At 40.8% G+C, this 25,318-nt stretch overlaps 1 protein-coding gene and 1 long non-coding RNA gene across 2 annotated transcripts in view; one reads left to right on the top strand and one right to left on the bottom strand.

The window, feature by feature from the left end:
• The window catches only part of p130CAS (Serine_rich_CAS and FAT-like_CAS_C domain-containing protein p130CAS), a 48,271-nt gene extending 24,391 nt beyond the window's left edge, over positions 1–23,880 (bottom strand). The window contains exon 1 of the mRNA XM_022082133.2: positions 23,501–23,880. Coding sequence (XP_021937825.1) covers positions 23,501–23,545 — 45 coding nt within the window. The 5' untranslated portion in view covers positions 23,546–23,880. The remainder of the gene's footprint in view (positions 1–23,500) is intronic.
• Positions 2,714–10,126, top strand: LOC110838691 (uncharacterized). The gene is made up of 3 exons (XR_002546191.2): positions 2,714–2,791; positions 4,578–4,874; positions 8,654–10,126. It is a non-coding gene; the product is annotated as an uncharacterized LOC110838691 (long non-coding RNA).
• Positions 23,881–25,318: the final 1,438 nt, after the last annotated feature.

Below are 25,318 nucleotides of genomic sequence, written 5' to 3'. Positions count from 1 at the left end.
GGGCCCCGTTAAGAAATGTAACTTCCATTAGAAATATTTTTCCAAAAAATAAACAGGGAAATACGAACAACGAATACTTTTATGCCCATATGCAGTACTACCTGCGTTTCTTCCAATAACTGTATTTTGTCCACATAATGCATTTATAAGTTTCGTACGATTTTCAGAATAAACAGCGAATACTTACATGAACAACATTAACCAACTGATTTTTGCAATGGAAAAGATGTGTTTCCTTTGAGGAACGTAATGAGTTGTTAAATATCTGGAGGAGCTCGGCTCAATTAACACTAGGTTTGTGTCGGCGGTATATGAACATTAGCAAATCAAGGCCAATGAGCAAGTTAACATCGCAAAGAAAGCATGAGGAAAATTTTGTATAACTCACTCCAAATCTGGAAACAAACATATGTTTTATCCTTTGTTTTGTTATTAACCATGATATCTGACTGGATCCTGGATTTTACTTGCTTTCTCCCCCTGTTACATGACCTCCATAATTGGATAGGGTGTGTTCTATTTGCGTGAGTCAGAGGAGGGCGTCGACAGCAAACATTGTCATCTGCATCCAATAGCACGTTACTGAAACTGTCGGGAATAGCAGGCTGGGATTATGTCTCATTCCCATTCGCTCCAACGACCTTTGGCCAAAAAATCTGCTCCTTTTAGCTTTGTAAACGGAGACAACTTCCTGCGGCAACTGGACATCATCGCTGCAGTTCTTTCGTCAAGGACTGGCGGGATTAAACGTTTAAAAATTGAAAATTGGGCTTCTTAAAGCTGCTAATAGAAACCCGTTCCATGTTCACATTATTGGAACTTCGACAATTTCACCCCCCACCCCATACACACACACAAAATGCTGCAGCGCATTAATCTGATGTATCCAAAACACTCACCTCTTATTTCCAGCTGGGTCAGACTCCATCCATTCTTTCCGGCATGTTACTGCTCGTACAAGCGACATTACGATGAAGCACAGGAAAGCAATTAGATTGCATGCACTGGCATGCAAAAAAATGGGCTGTCACGTTTCTCACTTATTTTTGGGGGCCATGAATTGCTATTCAAATTGCTCTTTTAATCCTTTAAATTACAATGGTTACTATATGTACCACCTGCTTTAACATTGACTTTTTCCCACACAGTGTTTTTTTGGGTTTCATAAGATTCTAGGGATAAACAGTTCCCCAAACAACATAAACCAATTGATATTCGTAATGGAGACGCGTTGTGATTTTTTTGAGGAAGGGATTAATTTTTTAATTTGTCATTTATATGAGCTTCGTGCTTACAGGTTAATTGGTTTATTGTCACAGAAGGTCACGACTGCTTCCTGGCGCGTCCCTAGCTAATCTTCGTTCATAATAATCCTACAATATCCTACTCGACTATCAATAATATAATTTGTGAGCTTCTTTGTAGTTTTCGTCAGAATCTCCAGGGGAAAGTCGGAATAGTTGTTGTTGTTTTTGTTTTTTTAAAAGGCACGAGTTCTCAGCCTTTTCCACTGGGCCCACATTTGCGCTTCCTGATAAATTCGCAGGCCGCAAAGTTATAAATAGGACAGAAACGCCATGGCAATTTTATTAAGGAATCTGTTAAATTAAGCTCACTACTGTAAACAGATTCACATCTTACTTAACAATTTTCTTTGACAGAATCCGCCTTTAGTGGGTAATTTTAAACTGCTTTTGTTTAATCCGTTAGCATCGGGTTTAATTTCTGTTGGGATTCCAAACGTTCATCAGAAAGACACGTCCCAGTTCTTCATTACGCTGGACAGATCGTCACAAAGATAATTACTGCCAAATACTGACGGCATTAACCAGACGTGTTTTCTGATATTATTATTTATTTAGTGTTCTGTCTGACGACAGGTCCATATGAACAGGATCCTTCCATCCTTTTCTCGGACTGGGACCTGTTCATATACGTTCTTGACAGATGATCCAGAAGTGGTTTGCCATTGCCTTCTTCTGTGTGTGTGAATGGAGTAATTGTTGGGATGCCACGGACAAACCGGGGAAGCCCCCGGAGGAAAACTCCGTGTTGCCTAGACCACGGCCTTGCCCAACACAAGTTATAAATTCGGGCACCGCCGGGAATCGAACCCGAGACCCAGGATTACAAGGCCAGCGTTCTAACCGCTAGACCACCTGGCTCTGTTTTCTGATACCAGGCATTAATTTACAACGCACACGGTGACACAATATTGCAAAGTTGTAATTTTGTAAGCACAAAACACATACATTTATTTACTTTACCGTTTATTACACAGTGCACATTTCACTCGCAGTGTATGGTTTTCGTTTGTTTCATAATAAACGGCAATTGTATCCTTACATTATTATCTCCGCTGGAAAGCGTGACTACCTGTCAGATTTTAGTTCAGTGGCAAAAAATGTGCAGATTATGAAACGTTCCTAATGTGTTGTTTGTGATGGCAAATCACGTGACATTACGGAGTTCACTAGAAGCCTGGAAATCATCAGACTTTAGTGTCAGGAAAAAGCATGTACTAATTATTAAAAATGCTAAACAGACAAGTAGTCGATTATGTAATATTTTAGTGTCTGCGGCGGGGGCGGAGAAAATGCTACTTGCGATGGTTTGATGTCGATATATATTGCGTTGAATAGTCGAATAATTCGCATCCCTATGGATCGACTCTCGAACACTAGCATAAGCCTACGTCACTTCCCACGAGTTGCCTGTCTTCTAGCTGTGCCCTCGGCCTTCGCAGTCTTTAGTGTTTGTGCTGTTGTACGTGACTGAACTCGGCACTGCTGTAAGTTGTATTTCCTTTTTAAGTATTGATGACTTTTATGTTTATTAATTATAATTAAAGGTACTCGTAGTATTTCGGGACAGTGTAAGTCAAATTATTTCTTGGTCCAAGTGGCGCCCCTATGTGCGAAGCTAGGATTTCCGTGTTGACGATTCTGAACTATCTAAAATGTAGATTTCCCTACTAACACAGGTTAAATATGTGTTAATGTACACAAGAGCCAATAAACTAGTAATTTTTTATTTTAGTTTAATGATTCTCGGGTTTTAAATGGCACTGTTCAATCTAGAAACGTAAAGATTAAAATATACAAAACTCTTTTAACTGTACATGTTGTTTAGTTTTCTGTGACGGACTGTGCCCCATGGAGGTACTTATCTTTCTATTCACCCGACGGACTGATGAACGCGACAGAAAAACCTGTCAGAGTTCCTTGTAATCGGTCCGAGAGATGTTATGGATAGGCCTATGAATCGAAATGTGACTGATAACGCAAACTCACGAATTAAGAGATCGTATTTGAACATTTTATCTAACCTACTTGTAATTCCTCTTGCTTCTTCTGCTTCAAAGCATGGCCACTCTATGATTTGTAAGTATTTGTTGTTTACTAGCGTTTCATCTGAAATATGAACAGTTATAGTTATATAATACAGACAAAATATTTTGAGCTGAAAAGTATCAAGCATTTCCGGAATTTAGTCTCCTCCTAATTTCCTCATGAGTATCATTTTGATCTGTTATAGCTGTTCCCTAATATTTGAACTTTGTAACACTTTCAAGGATTTAATAGCCACCCTAACATGATTTTCTCCGCCTGTCTGCGTACGGGATACTAACATGTACTTAGTTTTTTATGAATTTACTTCTAGCCTCACTTTTCTACTCGCTTCTAGTAAACCTTCTGTGTTCCTCTTTATTGTATTTACATCGTCACCCAATAAATCAACATCATCAGCATATGCCAATAGCTGATGTGCCCCATTCAATTGCAAACCCTCCTGCCTATCTTGGACATTCCTGATGGCGTGTTCTAACGCAAAGTTACAGAGCAATGGAGACAAAGCAAATCCTTATTTCAGACCGTTCTTGATGGAAAATGAGTCTGATAAATATTTACCTATACGAATTTTGCTACAGGTTTCTCTTAAGTACATTTTTACTAGACTCACTAACTTCTTTGGTACACCAAATTCAATGAGAATATTGTATAGCACTTCTCTCTTAACAGTAATAGGTGTTTTTGAAATCTATAATCAACTGATGTACGGTCCCACTGTACTCCCATTTCACGACGACTAACATTAATAAATTTTTCGGCTGGTAGCCTGAAAAGGTTTTATTAATCAGTCGGTTATTGATATTTATGGCAAGTCTGAATTTATTGTGTTGCATCCTGTTGTGAATTCACACGTAATTTTAGTCAAACACTTCACAAGATAAGTTCCCATTTCGTCCTTGGGTCCAATAATATTCGCATGTAAGGGTTCTGCGTATGATTCGTCAATGAATGACAATGGTCACTATTTCTCTGAATTTCGTGGCGAGCAGTGCGAAATAAAAGGGGACAATTAGCACGGTAAAACTTAAATTTCAGTAGCAAACTGGACCAGCGCGTTTCGGTTCACATGGCTTTCGCATCGCAACTGTGTGCAATAACACTTTTTTAACCGCGTACTTTAAATGTGTGGTATTTTGTCATGAAATCAGTTTCTTGGTCTTACTTATAGAATTCTGCAAATTGAGTGATCTTTCAGGAACTAACGATCACTGTGGATATTTTCAGGGAACTGTTTTTCTGCTAAGCTCTGGGCACGAAGCTAGTACATGGCGTAATTTAAGAAGAAGTCTGTACCTATGCTTGTATCAGTTTCTTCGAATCTGTGATATATGTTACAAAAAGACGCTCTACTATTGAACTCTATGCTGGAATACAAAGTGTTTGGATACAGTTTTCTTGTGATCGCGTTCATTTGAAAGTATTTGTGATGTGAAGGATTTGTACACGATCACAGTTGATACAGCGTTCATCAAAGGCAGAACTTGGAGCCTCGCACCTGGCAATAGGAGCGACGCGCAAACCGTGAGTGGAACTGAAAACTTATCTGTTATAACCTACCCGCTGTAACATCTACACGGTTTTATCATATCTGTCGACACCAGACCGTTGTGATAACAGTATGCTACCTTGCCGCCCGTTCCATAGCTCAGGCGGTTCGTTGCCGGCTTCTCGTAGCGGAGACTAGGGTTCGCGGTGGACAAAATGGCACTTGTACAGGTTTCTCTCAGAGTCCTTAAGTTTTCCCCTGCCAATATCACTGCTACACATTGACTCATGTATCATCTGGGGGATGTGCAATGGACCCGTAAAACGGCCGCAGTTCGACTGAGAAAGAAAGTATTAACCCACCTCAACAGTAACAAAGAGGCTAGCGACCTTGTCAGGCATTTGGATTTGATGAGGTAGCCGTCAGAACACGGCACAGATTGAAGGTAGCCAACACTAATATGGCTAAATGATCGTTCATGAAGGATGGTTTAGTCCGTGTTTTGTGTTGTTTTAATTTTTATACCACAGAGTGCACAACTTAATAGGTTCAGTCGGCACGACCAGTACGTGATGGAGACTAGGTCTCTGGGCCTTGGTCTCTCTCGGTGTCTATGAAGTATCGAAGGTGACGCAAAATTGGTTTTAAGCCCAAAATTCTTGACATACTTCACAAAAAATGACCGCTAGCAATCAGACGCTGAACACATCTCATAATATGTAATCGGGTCGTAAGGGTTTTTTGTTTTTGAGAAGGCACATAAGGACATCTATTAAATTTAGAGTGGCGAGAGTCTTATGAGAGGAAGGTTGCAGTGTATGTAAGACCTCAGCTATTGTATGTATCTGAGTTTAATATGGCTGAAATGCAGAGTCGGTTATCGATGATTTCTCATGATGTCGAGTTTCACTGTTTCTATGTATAGGCTGTATTCATTATCCAAAATGTAGCCTCAAAAGCCCATATTTGGGCAGGTTAAATATGTTGGTAAGCCTACAGATGTCTCTCACAATAACACAAGAACAGTGACATCGAAACACTGTTGGATACGTGGCAAAAATCATAAACCCATTAGGGCAAATTCGGACTAATGTTTCCAGGTGTTTCTGATAAACTGAATGGCCAGATGCTGCATGTTTAAAGCAGTGTCGCCGGTTTCTGTTCAGTGTTGGTTGTGACTGGACTATGAAATTTTAGTCTTATCTTCTTCTGTGTGTATTCCATGCACATAGCAATGGGAGATAAAGAAGGATAGGCCTGCTGGTATGGGGGAAAGAAATTCAGTTTGTTTTAGAAATATTTCTACACGATTATTTAATTAATAAACTACAGCGGTATTTTAGGGCGTACAACACATTATACAATAACATTTCCTACAGTTTGGGAACTGCTGAGTGAATAGGTAATGATGGGAGGAACAAATTAATTTTGACCTCAAGCATCTTCGAGTCTGAGTTACTATCTCCTGGAGTGATGGGTATTTCCGTTCGCCGCCATATACAGTCCTTAAGACTGAACCCCAAATAGCGTAGCTAATTACAGGAAAAAACGGGTTTGCTAACTTTGGTTTTGGATGACACAAAAAAAATGATATGGTACAGCAGATGGCCCAGTGTTCTAGTCTAATGGATACAAAGGAGAAGGAAGAGACGAGGACCGACGACAATGACGTTTAAGAAACCGACACTGATAGCGGTAAATATATCTGGACCGAAGAGAATAAGACAGAAAGGAGCAGCTGTTAAATAAGGAGCTTCAGACGTCTTTATCGTCATATGAATAACCTATCCTCGGGGAGAATCAGACGATAAAACTGGTGGATCATGGCACTCATTGGAGAAATATGAAATACATCCAAAATTGTGGCTGTGAAACATCATGGGAAGAAAGCAATTAGACTATGCAAATTGTAATGACAGGATAACAATAAGTCGACTAAAATGGAACGTTTGAGAAATAAGTTGTGAATTTACGGACTACGCTACGTGGGCTGAAGGTAGTCCAGTGGCTGCTGGTCTTGCCGTGGTGATAAACTTTATAGTTCCATAAAAGCCGAGAGTTTTTTATCAGCTGAATAACCACGAAGAGTCATGAAAGACCCCGTGCCTCCGAGACAACGGGAAGGGGAGGTCTCTCCCTTAGGACACAGAAATCGATAGGAAACCTAGGATAGTTACGTGGCCACAGCGTACAAGTCAGACTCGAAGTAACTGTTTCCACGGCGCAGTCTCCCTTGAGCAAATGATAATTCATTCAGCTGGTCACCGCATATTTGATACACAAGCTTTAATCACCATGTGACACAATCGCCCGCTGTTTCCTATCCTGAGTTAGTTGAATCCAATCTGTACAACATCCATCTTAATGTTATCTTCCTATCTAGGCATACGTCTCCCAACGGTCTCTTCCCCACTAAAATGTGTGTATTTAATATTTATCATCACCAAGCCCCACATTGCCCTGATGATGGGAAGCAGCAAGGACTTCTGAAATGTTGGTAAAATTCTACCAGATTACACAGTGTCATTCAGAGTCGTCTTAAATAATGTTCAGAGTGCCTACAAATATATTTCACATCTACTTCCATGCACTTTCGACTTATAATCACTACTCGGTAACCTGGATTCACTAGCAACCACGCTGTGTCAATTACAGGCGCCTTGTTACATGCAGGCATTGCATTCCTGCGCCTGTGTAGCAGCTTCTGCTATTATCGCGGATATCGAAAGCACGTAAACCGAGAGTCATCTGTATAATTATAGTTGTACAGTGCAATTAGACGAGGATAACTTCGCTTTTCCCCAGTACAAAATGTTAACGTTATGGAACTCCTTTGAGAAGTATTTGGAGATAAGCTCGGCGTTCATTTTACTCACTTTGTGTGCGTGGGGGGTGGACCCACGGACATGACGCAGCAGTGTGGCTACTTCACAGGCAAACTGTTCATCCCTGATGTGTATCAATGCGTTTAAAAGGGTAGCCTTTCCCGTGGTTTACATATTGTGGACGAGGCTTCATTCTGTAAACTACATTACACGTCCGCCGCTTTATGGGGAAAGTTTGAGCACAATTATGAATGATTAATTCTTGTCAGAACACCGAGCACGTAGACTCACAAACTTCTTCCACCCCCTGCAAAGCAATTTCAGTTTACGGATGCAATATGAAACATTAAACACTCCGCGTCTCTGACTTCTTTACTGAGCGGCTGCAAGATAATTTGCAGGTTTGGGAACAGCTGTGTCGTCACTCCGCATGCCAAACAGTACCAGAACAGTTATTATGGCAGGCCGACCATCTGGCAACGGAATTTTTGTTGAAAAGTCCATCACTTGCGCAGGTCCCGGCAGAAACACTACGACTGACTGACTTACTGAGTACGGTTGTAAGTGAAATTTCTGTGTAAGTAGACGAGAACAGTTGCACAGCTAAATTGGTATGGTTTATACATACAGGTAGCCCTCGATTTACGCCGGGGATGCGTTCCTGGACGAAGCGGCGTAATCGGAATCGGCGTAAATTGAAACTATTTTATAATGTAAATCAATTGGAAGTCACTGACATGCGTTCCCAGCACCCCAAACATTGATGAGTGAAATAATGGCATTACATTTAAAGCTCTGAAATAACGTAAATAAAATAAAGGGAATTTAAAAAATATATTGTATACACTTACAATCGGCAATTCGTTGGTAACCGCGATTGACTGCGATTATTTCATGTGATTGATTTGTACAGTCATCTCTGCTGTTAAGAATATTATAGCAGATGTAGGTCAACATCCTGAAGAACAATCCTCTTTCTCTTTTCCAAGCCGGGAATCTGTGCCATCTTTATCACCACCATCATCAGAGGACTCAACCCACAACAAAAACAATGGTTTGACTGGGAGACATTTAGAACAGTCCAAGAAAGAGAGCTTGGCTCACTGGTTTGAATCCAGCTCAGAAAATTCCAATTCATCAGCCCACCGGTCAGTACACTTTTCAGGACGCAATGCGTATGAGTCCTCTTGCAACAGCTCTGCTCATTCTGCTGCACGTAAGAATCTGAAGAAGAACCAGACTGTTCCATTTGTGACAGATGTGAGACCATGGAACCTTGTATGGAAGATGCATAATGCCATGGCAAAGCAACTGTGTAACGCTGTCATGAAGTTCAGTATCGTAGCATATTCACCAGTCAAGAGAAGGATGAAGCAATGCTCGCTGACTAACATAATTTTTCAGTTGTATTGTTGCAGATCATAACAATGAAATATAGTGCAATCTCAGTAATGTGAATTTATTTACATTATATAATTAACTTGATTATAAAAATACAATTTCAAAGTAACTTTTCATGTGGAAAAAATTGAATATATATTTTTAAGTTTGTTGTTTGTGAACCACAAGAGTTATTTTTTAAAAAAATATTTTTACTGTAATTATTTAAAAAATTAAAAAATAAAAAATATCTAAAACGGCAGAACAAGATACTGGAAGAGCAGTTGCGAGGGGCGGCAGCGGGATGTGAAGTTAGCAGGCGTAATATGGCGCAGAAACATCGGGGAGGTGCAGAGTGCTTACTGTTGGGTGACTCTATAATACGAGACGTGCGAACTGAACATAGAAATATGATGGTGGAGTGATTTCCATGAATTAGAACTGAACAGCTGTAAAGAGTTATGAAGAACAGAGATCTAGGGAGATGAGATACTGTCATAATTCATGTGGGCACAAAATATTTAAGAAGAGCTGCAAATCTGGATTATGTGATGGGCCCTTGTGAATAAGGCAAACACTAAGTTCCCCAATCCAAATTAGTTCTGAATGGTGTACTTTGGCGCAGAGACGTGTCATGGCGGCGTATCGGAGCATTAAACGTCAGATACGACTGGATAACAAAGACCATGGGAGTTCCTTTAGATCCGAACAGTTGGACTGAGGATTGGAACTTCGGTAGGGATGGATTACATATAAACCGAGGAGGAGCGAGAAGACTGAGCCAACTGCATTCTAGAGTTTGTGGATTCGGTATTAATTTTTAAGTTATCTACTTTAGGTTATCTGTTGTGTTTAAATACTTGTTTTTATTTTGTGTAATGTGTGTGCTTTATGGTTTTGTAATCTTATGAATTGTTTTATTTTGTTTGTGTCTTATTGTAGCACCACTGCCACCGGGTATAAACCCATTTGCAGTTAATAATAAATAAATAAATATATGAGAAATTACGAATGCCTTATATGGTACGGACGGAGTAGTGCAGTCAGACTGGCAGTTCTCCGCCGTGCACAGCCTCTTGCTTCGGGCAAGGTCACCACGATGGTCGCTTCATCTGATCAAAATAGCTTACAATGACGATAGTCATAAACATATCACGGACCGATAGTGATTGAACGTACTTACTAGCACTCTTATTCTGTCGTGGTAATCGGCTAGGTTGACAGAGGAATTTTCACGGATAATACATTAAAACAGACCGCAACCGCTTCTTTTAGACTCTTTTAATGCATTATTTAGTCCTGTTCCGGGTCTGTCAAACTTGTTTATGCCAACTTACAGGGCAATTTTATAATCTGACTTTCAGATCCGAGCCGAATCATCAGAGAAATGAAAGGACAGCATCAAAAATTTAATTACACACATACAATTAAAAGTAGGTTCAACTGTTATGAGGAAAAAATATCGAGTTGGCAAGTAGTTGTTCAAAATGTAAAGCAGTTAATTTAAAGTCTAGCTACGTCAAACGCGAAGAAAATCTCCAAGGCCCACAAATGATATTTTGCTTCTTGCATTGAAATTTTAGTCCTGTGAGAATGTGGGTTTAGAAGCGCGTCAACTTCTAAGGCTATTTGCGCCTCCAGTATATATGTTAAGGTAAAACCCTGCCACATTATGGAGAAGACCGACGCCGGTAACGGCAATAAAGTAATAACTATCACTGAATTACTAAATTACTGAAACGATTTCGCGACTTCCTGTTGCTTTGCCTTAAAAGAAATCTGAACCTGGTGGTACACAGAATAGGTAGTTATCTACTTGGCATGTATTTAAGTTCACTCCACAGACATCGTGATGGCTAGTTTGGAACTCGAAATAATCACACGACAAAACCGGGTCGAAGGGTAGGCAGCATGGTAGCTGCCTAGGACGCAGAGACTAATAACGGTACTTTCAATACCGGTATCAGCAAATTCCTCAATCTGTGGTATATATTTCTTTGATACATATAAAATAAATACGAAAATCTTTGATCCGCTGGTGTTGGAACATGGCTTTAATACACGGTAGCCTGGTCATGCGCTGAAATAGGATCAGTACGTTCCTTAGCACTGTGCTCGTCGGTCATTAGCTCCTCCGCGAGCAAACTGGTTATTCTAGATCGAGTTCAGGCGATCGAAAAACTGCCACAGCAGCAAGATCTCTGCTCTGACGTAACAATGCTGTGAATCAATATCAGCCATCGGGGTACTGCCAGGCCTTACTAGGCAAGAAAATAACAAAAAGTCATTCACGACGGAAAGAAGTAAGAGGTAACAAAGTAAAAGCCTGAAGGTGCAGTTTCATTTTCCATTTGCAACATTTCACACGGACGACAGTTCCATCTTTGTTTAATCTCGTGTTAGTTATAATTTATTGAACTTTATAACTAATTACGCTACACCTTTGTCAGAAACGGAAACATTTTATTCCAGTGTTTTTGCATTAGCCTGTGATGTTAGTACATCACACACTCAAGAAAATCTTTGTTAGTAAGAGGCTCGCTCATGCACGTAATGGAGAAGGGCTGTTTTTTTTTTAAGGAATTAAATCTTTAAACGTTATTTACATGATATCCGTCTTCAAAAGATTAACGAAATACAATATCTATGCGCTGTGTTATGTATCTGTAATAAATTATCAAGACTGCACAGACGTGAAGTCGCACATAACGCACTTGAAAAAAACTTTATACTTCCGTTTCAGCTGACCACTCCTTTCCATTACAATAATTTCAGAAATTCACGTCTGTAAGCCTGCCCCTTCGGTAAGGGCAAGTGGACAGTGAAGGCTGGGCCATGATGGGGCCATGTTGAAAAACTGCCACATTTGTGCCAAAGGAATGTCTTCTGTTGCATTCACAAGGCAGGGAAACCTGCAGACTGCACATTCCGGTTTCACGTTTCCAGTCGACAATAAACAGAGGTTTTGTGAAGCGCAGGGGAAGAATTTCACTTGTTGGAGGAGACGTATGGGTGGACCCATCAGGCGGGAGGGGTGCTGTACTGGTTATGCATATAATGCTGAAAAGCACTTGTCGGTTTATTATTCAATCAAATTATTTCTTTTTCCTCCGCCATCGGTTTCTTGCCCTTCGTCTTTACTTCTGTTTCTTCTTCATTCTTACATCACAATACTTATCGCTTGGGAGTCAATGTACAGAATTTTTAAAACAGCCCACATCTGAAGTTAATCATATCTTTCCTCACAAGGGTATTCTGCGGTGTATAACGCGTCCAGCAGGAAGTGGCATATGAGCCTCATCTCAGAAGAACAAGAAACTACAGGCTTGCCAGGCGTGGGAATCTGTCTCAGGTGGAGCTGCTTGCAAAGCCTACACCCCCTTTCTTTTTTTCATTTCAAGACAAATTTCCAATATCCTAAAAATTACGAAGGTGCCGGAACATTTCAGACAGAATGAAGAGCATTTGCAAATAACACGGAATGTTACGGACTAACATGGCCAACAGTAGAAATATTTACTGGCACATTTATTCCAAATATTTTCTTAGCGATACTGATGTTCATTTATTGCATAACAAAACCCCACTGTTGGCAGAGTCATAGCCAACAGTGTTTTCCTTGAAGATGACGTCTTGTGGGACACTGAGCAGAACAGTCTCGTAAACGTTGACCGACGTTTCAGAGATACATACTGCCTCCTTCGGTAATGCTCAGTCGATAAAATGGACTGGCTAGACGACCAGTATTCGATTCGCTGCACAGGGTAGACGTTTTCCCTACGTGGCAACGCCCAGATCTACACCATGGTCCACCCCGCCGATTATTCACCGCGTTCCGGAGAATCGTTCCTGTGCCGTTAAGAATGAGTGGAGGTTTCCCTCCACAAGAGACTTCGTCTTTTATGAGCGTACAGTATAAGGACTAATTCAACAACTACCCAACCAAGTGCATGTGTCTGTGTGATCGGTCATGGGTACCACAAATTCCGACTCCCTCCTCCCATTCCATGTAAACACTGCTTCGTCAAGGCGATTGAAGTTGCATGAGCAGATAACGTACAGACACAAGCACGTTCAGAGGAAAAACGTGAGTTACATAGCTCAAGGAAACAATGAAATTCCTTTGCATATGTTTACTGACTGTTGTGGTTATGCTGAAGAATGCAGACAAACTGAAAAGGTTATGTTCACCCCTTTTAGTTGAAAATAGGAACAAGGGACCGGCAAGATTGATTGATATTTTTCGTGGTTTTCCTAAGGCCGTCCAGGTACTTTCCAGGACAATACCTTTATTATGCAACGGTCGCTTCCTTCTGTGTATCTTCCAGTTCACTTGTCATTCGACGTTATGTAGTGTAAACTACAAACAGCGTCGTTAAAAATAAACGACAAATATGCAAATAAGTTAAAAGATTTTGGACTTGCTTTTATTGTTCATTTAAGATTGAATTCTATACTTAAATTAGGCGACATCTGTTTTTATTATACAATGACATAATATAAGAGAAAATGTTAGCCGGCCATATGAAAAAACATGGGGGGGGGTGATAAAAACCCCTACCCTAAAGAGAGACTGCTTATAGCGTACTTCCCTTCCTTAAGCAGAAATCAGTTATCTGTGCTGTTAAGATATTAATACACCTTAGAGAAACACGTTTAGAGGCGTGAACTCGATTGAGCAGCTTCGGGATTTGAATGGCCACCATCTTGGGGTTTAAAGGAACAGGAATGGCCTAACTCTACAAAGTTCATAATGAGGATGATGAACTTCAGAGATCTTGAAGTAATTTGAGAAGGAAAATCATCTGAATACCTCAGAGCAAACAACGGGCATCTCCGTTAGAAAGTCCAGTCTGTTGGGGAAATGCCGAGTTACTGATTGTTAGAGCGAATGGTACGATAACCACTGGATTAGAAATGGCAATACACCGCCCACAAATGAAATCCTAGTTTAGGTTACGATCCTCGGTAAAGGTTGTGGATTACACCTGTACTGTACTTTCTACTTCCAGCAAAGAACAGGCTATCCAATTGCATAGCATGTTGATGCCCACCAATCTCCACCAGTCGTAGTCACGAACGGTGCATGATTGAACCTGCCTCGTGAATCTTCACATTTTGGCAGGCAATGCCTCTCCGCACGTCCAGAAGTTGAACGTGCTCAGACTTATTTGGACCTAGGGGAGACAAAGGAGCAGCAGATGTTTGGAGGAAATTTTATAATGTATTCAATTGGAAGAATAATACACAATATGAACAGCTTCATAATGAGTATTCCTTAACTAATATATTTAGCGTGAAGTATAACAGAACTACGTGTCTAACAAGAAAGGTAGCACGCAGAAGGGAACAAGGAATGTATATTAGCTCATATTAGAGACCCACAGGCCTACGTAGATAGCAGAGTGATAATATTACGATCAACGAAGAGGATTAGATTACAAAGATTCTATTATCTGTGCGGAACAATTAAAGCACAGCTAAGTATGTCTCAACAAGTGGTAATTTTGTGATTCTGCAAAGTGTTAGCAGTACCTTCTCTCTTGTATGGCAGTGGATGCTGGACTTTGAACAACAGTTAAAAGAAACTGAATCTTCTGAAATCAGTGCCAGGTTACAGACGAATGGATAAAAAGTGAAACACAAATATTAGAAAAGAATATTCCGGTTAATTGGGCCATCGGTTAATCGGGGCAGTCGTTTATTTGGGACAAATCTTAAAGAACAAAACTTTTTAACTCTTTACGTGGAACTTCGCGTAATTGGGGCAGCCGCTTTATTGGGCCAGAGTGTTCTAGTCCCGATGCGTCCCAATTAACCGGAATCCACTCAATCTCTGAAAGAAAGCAAAAGAATAGGCGTACCGAAGAAACCACCTAGAATTTATCAAATTCTTTGGAAGTTGTTTGACCAACACCTAAAGGAAGAAGAAAGTGAGCTCGACCACCAATGAGATGGGAGATCAATTCGACTAACGCGGAGATCGGAGCAGAAGATGGAACTGGCTCAAGACAGGATCAAATAGCGAACTTTTGTGAGCATGCTGATGATGATCCTCTGGGTTCCATTACAAGAAATTCATCAGAAACACGGACGTAAGACTAAAGAAACGTTACTGGAATCTGGCATGTTGTAGCTACCGGCGCGGCTCTGCAATCTGAAATAATATATGACAATAGTAGGAGTAAATTGGAGGATAATATCACAACGGATTTAAGAAAATGCCATGAAGATGTAAATTATTCGTGGAATGAATTGGATCACGCCAGGATCACACTGGAGACTTCCACGATGGCGGTAGTAAACTATTAATGCTATAAAATTCTGCGAACAGGTAAACATCAGCTCTTCAAGAACACTCCCTGCTTATTACTGCGTATCACCTGGGAGTATAAATATATCACAGAGGCAGTAGATAAACGGAATAAGGAAAGACACTGTTGACACTTGTAAGGGAGATTTCTTCTCTTACTGCAATACACTGGCAATGACGCCCACAGAACTATCCAGAAAGGTTTCAAATTTAATTCGACCTATCAATGTTTACAAAATTCGTATGCAAAGCGACTCTCTGGTCACCACAAAAGCACCGTTCCTCACAAGCGGCCGGCCTTGCTCCATATAAACGTAGCAATCCATTTGATACTTCCTTGTTCGCAATTCTTCTGAATAACAAATGTCATAACTAAGAACATCGAACGCAGGTGCAGTAGTTTGAACTCCTGCTTCATATTTGGGACATCCCAAGTTCAAACCTCAGTCAGGGGACTGGCCATCCTTACAGGTAGTTTTACAGACGTCCCTCCGGGACAGTACCTTAAATTTGGTCACTACCGCGTCCTTCAATGTCTTTCCAAATCATTCGACGTTATATATCTATCTAATGAATACTGAATGGAAAGGAAACAGTGGAGGCCTCGTTTAAGGCACCGATATCAGCTTGATGAAAGTGAGGAAAAGAAAGACCTCAGGCAGGTTGACCGGTCTTGTGTCTAAAACTGAAACCCGGAACCTCCCGAATAGGAAGCAGAAGTGCTCACGGTACCGAAACAATTTCCTGCAGTTCTCGCTCGAGCACTGGGTGTTCTAGTACAGAAAAACACACGATTCATTCATCAGCCTACTGTATTCCATTCAACAGCGTTCTGCTTGCTACAAGGTTTATCGATTTGGTCGGAACTGGCGCCACCAGAAGCAATAAACACCCGAGGAAACCTGAAAACAGTGCTGCCAATGTAGTACAGAGAAATATTAAAATGCAATTGTAAAATGGCCGCAGGTGAAGAATAAATTACACATAAGGAGTACATAAGAAAGAATGCCATGTTCATTTACCGAAGACTGCAACTTGGTGCTATACATGTTAAAACTTTCAGATTGTATGTTTCAAATAGCAGGGATTATTATCACTGGATAGTTTTTAAATGTATGTTATAGAAGGGGTGAAAAGCGTCGGTCGACTGGGTTCACTTGACTCATATGAGTCTATATAATTTAAACTTAAATTAACACTAGTAATAACAACCGAATAAGAGGGGCCCCCAAGCCCCACAAATGTTGAAATTATGTCTCTGAAAACTGAACAGAAAATGCTACGGATATGATCAAAATGTACAATGTTTGTTACATGTTCCGTTATCTAACAGAGCGGCATAGTTGACAGGCCTGCCCTAGTTTCTTCATTCAGATGACCGCAAGAGTTAATTCCACTGATCCTGCTATTTCTTATACGACTTGGTTCGGGGTTACTTCAAGACAGGCTTTTTCAACCGCATAATTAATACCATAGAATCGTGTGGATGATGAATTTTGACGTGTTGAGGTAAACGCCTTGGCGTTTGTCTGGAGGGACTGAGTTAAACCTCGGAAATCCTCAGTCGGGACAGCTAGTCTTCGGGCCAAGAATCGAGCTCGAAGCCTCCCGCCCGAATATAAAACACGGGTGCTACCAACCACTACACAGCTACATATGTACAATCAAAGCTCTGTCGGTTTACCAACTTTAACTAAACAACCGATCATCCAATTCCAATTCGAGTTATTCAGCCGATCAAGAAATTTCTTTTCCGTTATCACCACAATCACAAAAGCTAAATCAAGCTGCCCATCTTAAAATCAGTTGACATCACACATGGATTTTATGTTTCGTTCAATAGGACTGAGGCCGAAAGATGACGAAAACATTGCGGATTTATTCCTTTACGTGTTCTCTTCTTATTCAGATTTGATGAAGCGTAGTTTTTACCCACATGAAGTTGATCATTTGTCACTACGGATGGAGAGTCCTCAGGTTGTGGATAGAGGAAATGGCTTCCAAATATGGAGGGTAGATATAATTATATGGAATAAGCAGTCGCGTACAACCAACAGTGGGCGGTCCTCCTATTTGGAAGACTGGACGAGGACCTAACGACTCACCGTAAACACCGAAACGTTACAAAATGTTACAGAGAACATCGGCCTCGCGAGATATTATGAACACTCTTAAGAACCTTGTGGTTCCATAAATGGCAGGGAATTTCTTGCCTATTTGAACGACTGGTAACTTATCTGGAATGACCCTGCTCCATGGAGTTTGTAGTTTTAAAGAATGTTGTGTTGTACTTTACCAGTTTTATAAGAAGTGTGTCGTGAAATATATTCGCGTTCTTGGGCAGGGATTGAAGTCTTTTTGAAGCAAGAGTAAAGTCGCTGGGGCTTGCTACTTGTAATTTATGTCTCTCTTCCCGACACTTGTCACTGGACTGGTTATTTATTACACTTTCGTTAGTTGAACTGAACTTATATCTAAAACGTCTTCTACGATCTAGTACAGTTTCTGCATGTAAATTCGCCTGACAAAAGAGCACAGAGAATTCTGAGCTGAATGTTAGGAAAAACTTCGTGTATTGCCTGATGTCGCAGTTTCCCAAACATGCTAACCTACCAGAAACATGAAGGTAAAAGATAAGAAGTTACGTGCATTTTAAACTTCGGGATTGCTTCACTATCCAGTGGCTTTACCACTCACCGGTCACATTTTCCTATGACAAACAACGCTGGAGAGTACAACCTACCAATAATGCGTGACACACATTCATGAGGCACCCAGTTCATATCTTGGCTCGGTTATCGTTTTATATAGATTTTTTCTGGGTCATCCCTCAATCTCTCCAAGTAAATGTGGGAGACGACCTTCAAATATCCTCAGAATACCTCACACACACATCTTAGTTGTCCCATCTTGTAAGAGGCCTACTATATTTTACCTCTGCAGTTAAAACAGCGTCTTTAAGTATCCGAAAAATCAGTCAGTCCCATATGATGACTAATTCCTTCGCATGGCGGCGAACTGTAATAGCTGCGTTGCCTGCATCGCATGGCTCCAAGAGGCCTCGACGTACAGTCACACCCACATCACAAAAGCATGACACTCTTACAGCACTAGGCATACTGCTTATGACAATTTGTTGAGCCTCTTACAAATCCGCCTATAACAATACAGTGCGAACTGTAGCTTTCGTAAGGCCCGTTATAAACATCTGTAATTGAAAGATGGGGCTCAGCAGTGGGTTGCTGTGACCTTATAGCGGAGTGGTCAAGGACCAGACTGTCGGTCCGCTTTACAATTTTACAAACAGGTGACTATTTTCCTTGAACCTTTCCGGCACAAACACGACCAAACTTCCCGCAATTCCTGTTTCCCTAGCGTTTACTTGACCCAGCACTGCACAGCAAGCAGCTTTATAATTCATAGCCTTCATCTTATCCTTCTCGAAGGTATCACCACCTTGTCGAAGGCAATCTGCCGGGTGAGGAGGCTTGCGTGCTCAAATGACCCTTAGGGCTATGCCGGCCTGAGCTTCGGCTCATGGTAGGGTCACCCAAGCCGGACAGGTCTAAGGAGATGCGCTAGACTAAGAGTGATACCCTGGTCCTCCAGGTTGGGGGTTGGGTGTAGGGCTAACAACCTTTCACCTTTAAAAAAAAAAATATGTGTTACGAAAAAATCAACCAAGCCTCGGATCAGGACGGACTCTTTGGCACGACCACGGCAATTGAAAAAGGACATGAGATTTGGTACCTGGAACATTAGGAGCCTCTATAGGGCTGGGGCACTGAAATCAGTGTGTAGGGAATTAGGTAATTATAAGTTAGACTTAGTGGCAGTGCAGGAAGTGCGATGGGAGGGGGAGGGCACGATCCCAGTGGACAATTTTACATTTTTCTATGGAAAGGGGAATGACAATCATCAGCTAGGGACGGGTTTTTTTGTTCATAGCAGAATTAGGGCAGCAGTTAAGAGAGTAGAATTTGTTAGTGACAGGTTGTCTTACGTAATTTTGGAAGGACGTTGGTGCGACATCATTGTCCTTAATGTTCATGCCCCAACTGAAGACAAAAGCGATGATATCAAGGATAGCTTTTATGAAGAATTGGAATCAGTATTTGATACATTTGGCAAGTATCACATGAAAATTCTGCTAGGAGATTTCAATGCAAAAATTGGGAGGGAGGATGTCTTCAAACCCACAATAGGCAGCGAGAGTCTCCATGCACTTAGTAATGATAATGGCGTCAGAGCAGTGACCTTCGCTACGTCAAAAGATTTAATTGTAAAAAGTACAAAATTTCCACACCGTGATGTTCATAAATACACTTGGACTTCCCCAGATGGCAGAACACACAATCAAATAGATCATGTTTTAGTAGATAAGAGAAGGCAGACAAATGTAATTGATGTGAGATCATTCAGAGGAGCAGATTGCGACACTGATCATTATCTGGTGGTAGCAAAAGTGAGGGAGCGGCTTTCAGTAAGTAGACGAACTAAACAAAATTTTGACACAGAAAGATTTGATTTGAAAAAATTAAGTGAGGGAGAGGCAAAGGAACAATATCAAGTTGAAATTTCGAATAGGTTTCAAATTTTAGAGACAAATGAGGATAATGAAAGTGTGGACATCAACAGGGAGTGGGAAAATGTCAGAAACTGCATCAAAATTTCAGCAAAAGAGAAACTAGGATACTACAGGAGAAAGCAAAATAAACCGTGGTTTGATGAAGAATGTTCAAAATTAATAGATCGAAGGAAGCAAACAAAATTTCAATGGTTGCAGAACCCAAACAAAACAAATGCGGATAATCTATGTAACGTGAGACGTGAGGCTAGTAGAACCTTTAGGACTAAGAAAAGGGAATACCTGAAGGGCAAAATTGCTGAACTTGAGACAAATAATAAGGAAAAAAACATCAGAGACCTGTACAGAGGCATTAATAACTTTAAGAAAGGATATCAACCCCAGACTAATTTGGTAAAGGATGATAGTGGCAATTTGCTTGCAGATCCAATAAAAATTGTGAATAGGTGGAAAAATTTCTTTAGCGAGCTCTTAAATGTTCATAATACTGGTGATATTAGACAGATTAAAATGCATACAGCTGAACTGTTGGTGCCAGAACCTAGCTTAGATGAAGTGGAACTAGCCATTGGGAAGTTGAAAAGTTATAAATCTCCAGGAATTGATCAGATTCCGGCCGAATTAATTAAAGCAGGTGGCAAAGGGTTGCATATGAGGATCCATAAGCTTATTCAGTTAATTTGGGATAAGGAAGAGATGCCACATCAATGGAAGGAATCCATAATTATTCCTATTTATAAGAAGGGGGACAAGACTGAGTGTGGTAATTACCGAGGAATATCGCTGCTATCAACCTCATACAAAATTCTATCCAACATTCTTTTGGCAAGATTAACCCCATATGCGAATGAAACTATTGGGGATCATCAGTGTGGGTTCAGACGAAACAGATCAACGATTGATCAGATCTTTTGCATTCGTCAGATACTAGAGAAAAAATGGGAGTTCGGTGGGACTGTACATCAGTTATTTATAGATTTCAAAAAAGCCTATGACTCTGTGAAGAGAGAAGTGCTATATAATATTCTTATTGAATTTGGTATACCAAAGAAGCTAGTGGGTCTAATAAAAATGTGCTTAAATGAAACCTGCAGCAAAATTCGAGTAGGTAAATATGTATCTGAGACATTCCTCATCAAGAACGGTCTAAAACAAGGAGATGCTTTGTCTCCCTTGCTCTTTAACTTTGCGCTAGAATACGCCATCAGGAAGGTCCAAGGTAGGCAGGAGGGTTTGCAATTGAACGGGACACATCAGCTATTGGCATATGCTGATGATGTTAATTTATTGGGGGACGATATAAATACAATAAAGAGGAACGCAGAAGTTTTACTAGAGGCTGGTAGACAAGTGGGGCTGGAAGTAAATTCAGAAAAAACTAAGTACATGTTAGTATCTCGTCATCAGAAGACAGGCGGGCAAAATTATCTTAGGGTAGCTAATAAATCCTTTGAAAGGGTTACAAAGTTCAAATATTTGGGAACAACAATAACAAATCAAAATGATACTTGTGAGGAAGTTAGGAGGAGACTAAATTCCGGAAATGCTTGCTACTTCTCAGTCCAAAATATTTTGTCTTCCCGTCTGATTTCTAAGAACCTGAAAATTAAAGTATACAAAACAATAATCTTGCCTGTTGTTTTGTATGGGTGCGAAACATGGTCTCTCACTCAGAGGGAGGAACACAGATTGCAGGTGTTTGAGAATCGGGTGTTGAGGAGGATATTTGGGCCTAAGAGGGAAGACGATGGGGCGTGGAGAAAACTGCACAATGACGAGCTTAAAAATCTGTACTGCTCCCCCAGTATTGTGAGGGTGATTAAGTCGAGAAGAGTGAGATGGGCGGGACATGTAGCGCGCATGGATGGGACAAGAGGTGTGCACCGGGTACTGGTTGGGAAACCTGAAGGGAAGAGACCGCTGGGGAGACCTAGACGTAGATGGGAGGATAATCTCAGGCGGGATCTATGGGAGATAGGAGTTGAAGGAAACTGGATTTTGTTGGCCCAGGACAGGGTCCGGTGGAGGGCTTTGGTTAATTCGGTGATGAACCTTCGGGTTCGGTAAGCCATCTAGTTAGTTAGTTAGTTAGCCTTCATCTTATCAGGATGACCACATCAGGCACAAGCAGGGGAAACATGAGACAAGCAAATATTTTAGTTGTAAATCCTCAATGACTACTCTGAAATTTCAGGCACACATGGGAGGATGTTATCAAAATGAATCTAGAGAAACAGGGTGTGACTGAGTGGCCCACATTGAACTAGTACCTTTTGTGATCCAATGGCAAAACGAGAGACTAAAATCATCCACACCCACCCAGCCACAGGCGCACACAGATAGACAGACACGCCAACTTCTCTTTGTGCAACAAAGTTTGGACACCTTTGTCGGTAATGAAGCAACAAAACTGCGAGAAGAATATGCTATGGTTACCGTGTTGTGCAGATACAGACCGATGTTAGTCTGACAGGATATCGGTCCCTTTAACACTCGTGACAGGTATTTAGGGGGGGGGGGGTAGACCTGAACCTTCACAGACTTTCCTTCGGCGACAAAAAGAAGGAATATTTTCTAGAACTGATTATTTCCATAAGAAAGACTACGTATTGGACACAACTGAAAATCGGTAATAAGTCTCATTACCTGTTTAATGTCGTCGTACGAATGGACTAGGACCGCGTGAGAGTATTGTAGAATCGAAAAATCACGAAAATGGTTACAACAGCCTTTGTCAAGTTGAGTTTCACACAGATTAGCTGTCGAACGTACGAATGGGGTATAATCATTACCTGCCAACTTGATTGAAGCGACAGCTTCCTTCCAAGTTCGCCCCTATTCACCATACGTGATAATTTTCTCACCTCATCCGACATTATATAACCATTGTAGTTCTAACATATTTCAATAGCCGAAGGACCAATCAACTCCCGAAAAAATCAGATCTCCTACCGCTTGAGATAACTTGTTCTTTGGCATTTTATATGTGTGGTGGCGGAACGAGTATCGGCCCTCCTGATAAGGGGCAAGACCTTAATTAGAAGGGGTTCTGAAAATAAAAGAATAAAATGAATTTAAGGACGCCGGAGGTAGTTTTATTTGGGGCAGGGGGGATTTGCGTTATTAAAATATGTGAATGACGACTCGTTTCTCTTGTTTGCATTAATATCGCTCCTTTCATCAGAGCATCTTTATTTAATAGCCGTTAAATTACGGATGAGGTCGGCAGAACATACAGTGAGGAGTTGGTTAGAAAACCTCATGGAAATAAGTCATTTGTGCAACCCAGATGTAGAAGGAATAATAATATTAAAATGGATGCCAGAGACAGGCGAAGATGAAAGTCGGTTTAAACTGCAGAGAATAGGATTAATGGCACTTTGGCGAGGATGCTGATGTTCATTCAGGATGCATAGAATAATACAATTTCTTGACCACCTGAATAATTATTGAACGTTCAAGATCCTATACAACGAATTACTTCGCAAATGAGAATATCAGAATGGGTCATGTCACACGAATAAATAGGTATCATAAATAATTGTATCACAGTACCTGAGGATTTGCTAGCACTATTGCATCCTGTTGTTGAGGCATCATTGTCACCTTCAGCTGTTCTCTGGTGTCGTGTACGTGGCTCCAAAAAATATACTAGTCACTTTACACATATATCCTTGTACTCCACTTTTATTTCATTTGTAAGAAAAGGTACTTCACACAAGACACTGTAATCGTTTATTCAAAAATTATGAAAAAATAGTAACATTTTATCGTGGCCACGTGCATATGCCCACTTTTGATTTTGTATTGGTGTTTTAAAAGCTTAATATAAAGAAAGAAGTGGACATCGGAATGATTACATCACACAGAACTAGAACAACCGACACACACACCTCCAAAGCCAGTCATGGACTGACAACTGGAAACTACTGACACCACACGCCAGCCTAGCGCTTCGCATCGCTCCGTGAGCGTAATCTCTCCGAGGGCCCCTAGAGGACTCTGAATATTGGATTTGTCATCTGCACTGCTGTACACTCACTGCCATAGATAACATTCCTACTGCTACTCTATCTCTGCTGACCTCTGCAGAGATCTCTTCTTGAACTCATCATGTGTGAAATGTGCGAAACTGATCCATTATAATGAGCGAAGAACATAAAAGAGTTTGAGAACAGGTTGATGTGAATATTTTGACCTAAGGAGGGAGACTGACAAGAGGCTAAAGAAAAATGTGTTCTTCATTAATATTGTTACGCTGTTCAAAGAATGACGACCTGGACGATGTAGCACGCAAGTGAGAGATATGAAATGCATAAACATTTTTCACGGGAGAAACGGAAGGTAAATTACTTCGCGGAAGATGTTGGTGTTGGAGAGGATTCTATTAAAGCGGATTTTAAACAAATACGGTGGGAGGTTGTAGACTGGATTAATCTGGTTGAGATTTAAAGTTATAATTGTAACTAGTATGAACATGACTGTCTTCTGGGATGATGGATTAAGTAAGCTCCTCTGAAACGTTGGTTAATATCTACCGGGCTACACGGTTCCACATTCTAGAAAACATTCACTTCGTTCAAGATGCAGACCAGTAGCAGACCCTTCTGAACACGGTTATGAACCTTGAAAGGCGAGATGTTTCTTGAAAAGCTGAGCGACTGTTAGCTTCCCAAGAGGGGCCATACTATATACAGTTACATATCAGCATTATAACCACTATTGACCGAAATAAATTATTATAATTATAGCATAATTTCCGCCCGTCTACATCCCGGACAGAATGTGGGTGTGGCGCTATCTGCGTGTCTGTGGCCTATTTCATCCCATTTCTCCCTTGTTCCGTGAGGATCCTGGGGGCGGCGTCAGCGGAAGATGCTGCACTGGCAGTATTGCAACATGGGCAACGCAACAGACTGTTGGTAACGATGTCTTTCTCGCACAGTTGACGTTTACGTGACCAAGTAAATCCATATTTTAACAGCATTTGAATGTTTATCGCCATCATCAGACAGTCACACCACTGGGCTCCATCTTGAATCAATTGACACCGTTATGTTTTTTCAGACACATTTTAATATTATCCTTAGTTTATATTTGTATTCATTTTTTTAAATGTAGGAATCGCTGTGCTTATCGCCCGCCTTAACGCAGGCATTTGTTCTCAGACAGCTTGAATACTTCATGTGCTCGCAGATAATGTTTGACGGCCATATAAATAACAGACAAAATTATAATTTCGTTGTGTTTTCTCTAACGAACTTAATCGAGTGGGCGTGATTCCATGCCGCTGTCTGTGCGCCTGTTGCATCTCCTAAAATAAAAGTTATCTAGCGGATTTAATTTCGGTTTGTGTCGGTTCATTGCAACTAA

Source organism: Zootermopsis nevadensis, unplaced genomic scaffold, assembly GCF_977971745.1.
Source record: "Zootermopsis nevadensis isolate Lab colony 2312 unplaced genomic scaffold, Znev_1.0 Znev_ptg000028l, whole genome shotgun sequence".
Classification (NCBI taxonomy): domain Eukaryota; kingdom Metazoa; phylum Arthropoda; class Insecta; order Blattodea; family Termopsidae; genus Zootermopsis; species Zootermopsis nevadensis.
The sequence above is the reverse complement of the archived record's forward strand: the minus strand, read 5'-3'. Positions and strand labels throughout refer to the sequence as shown.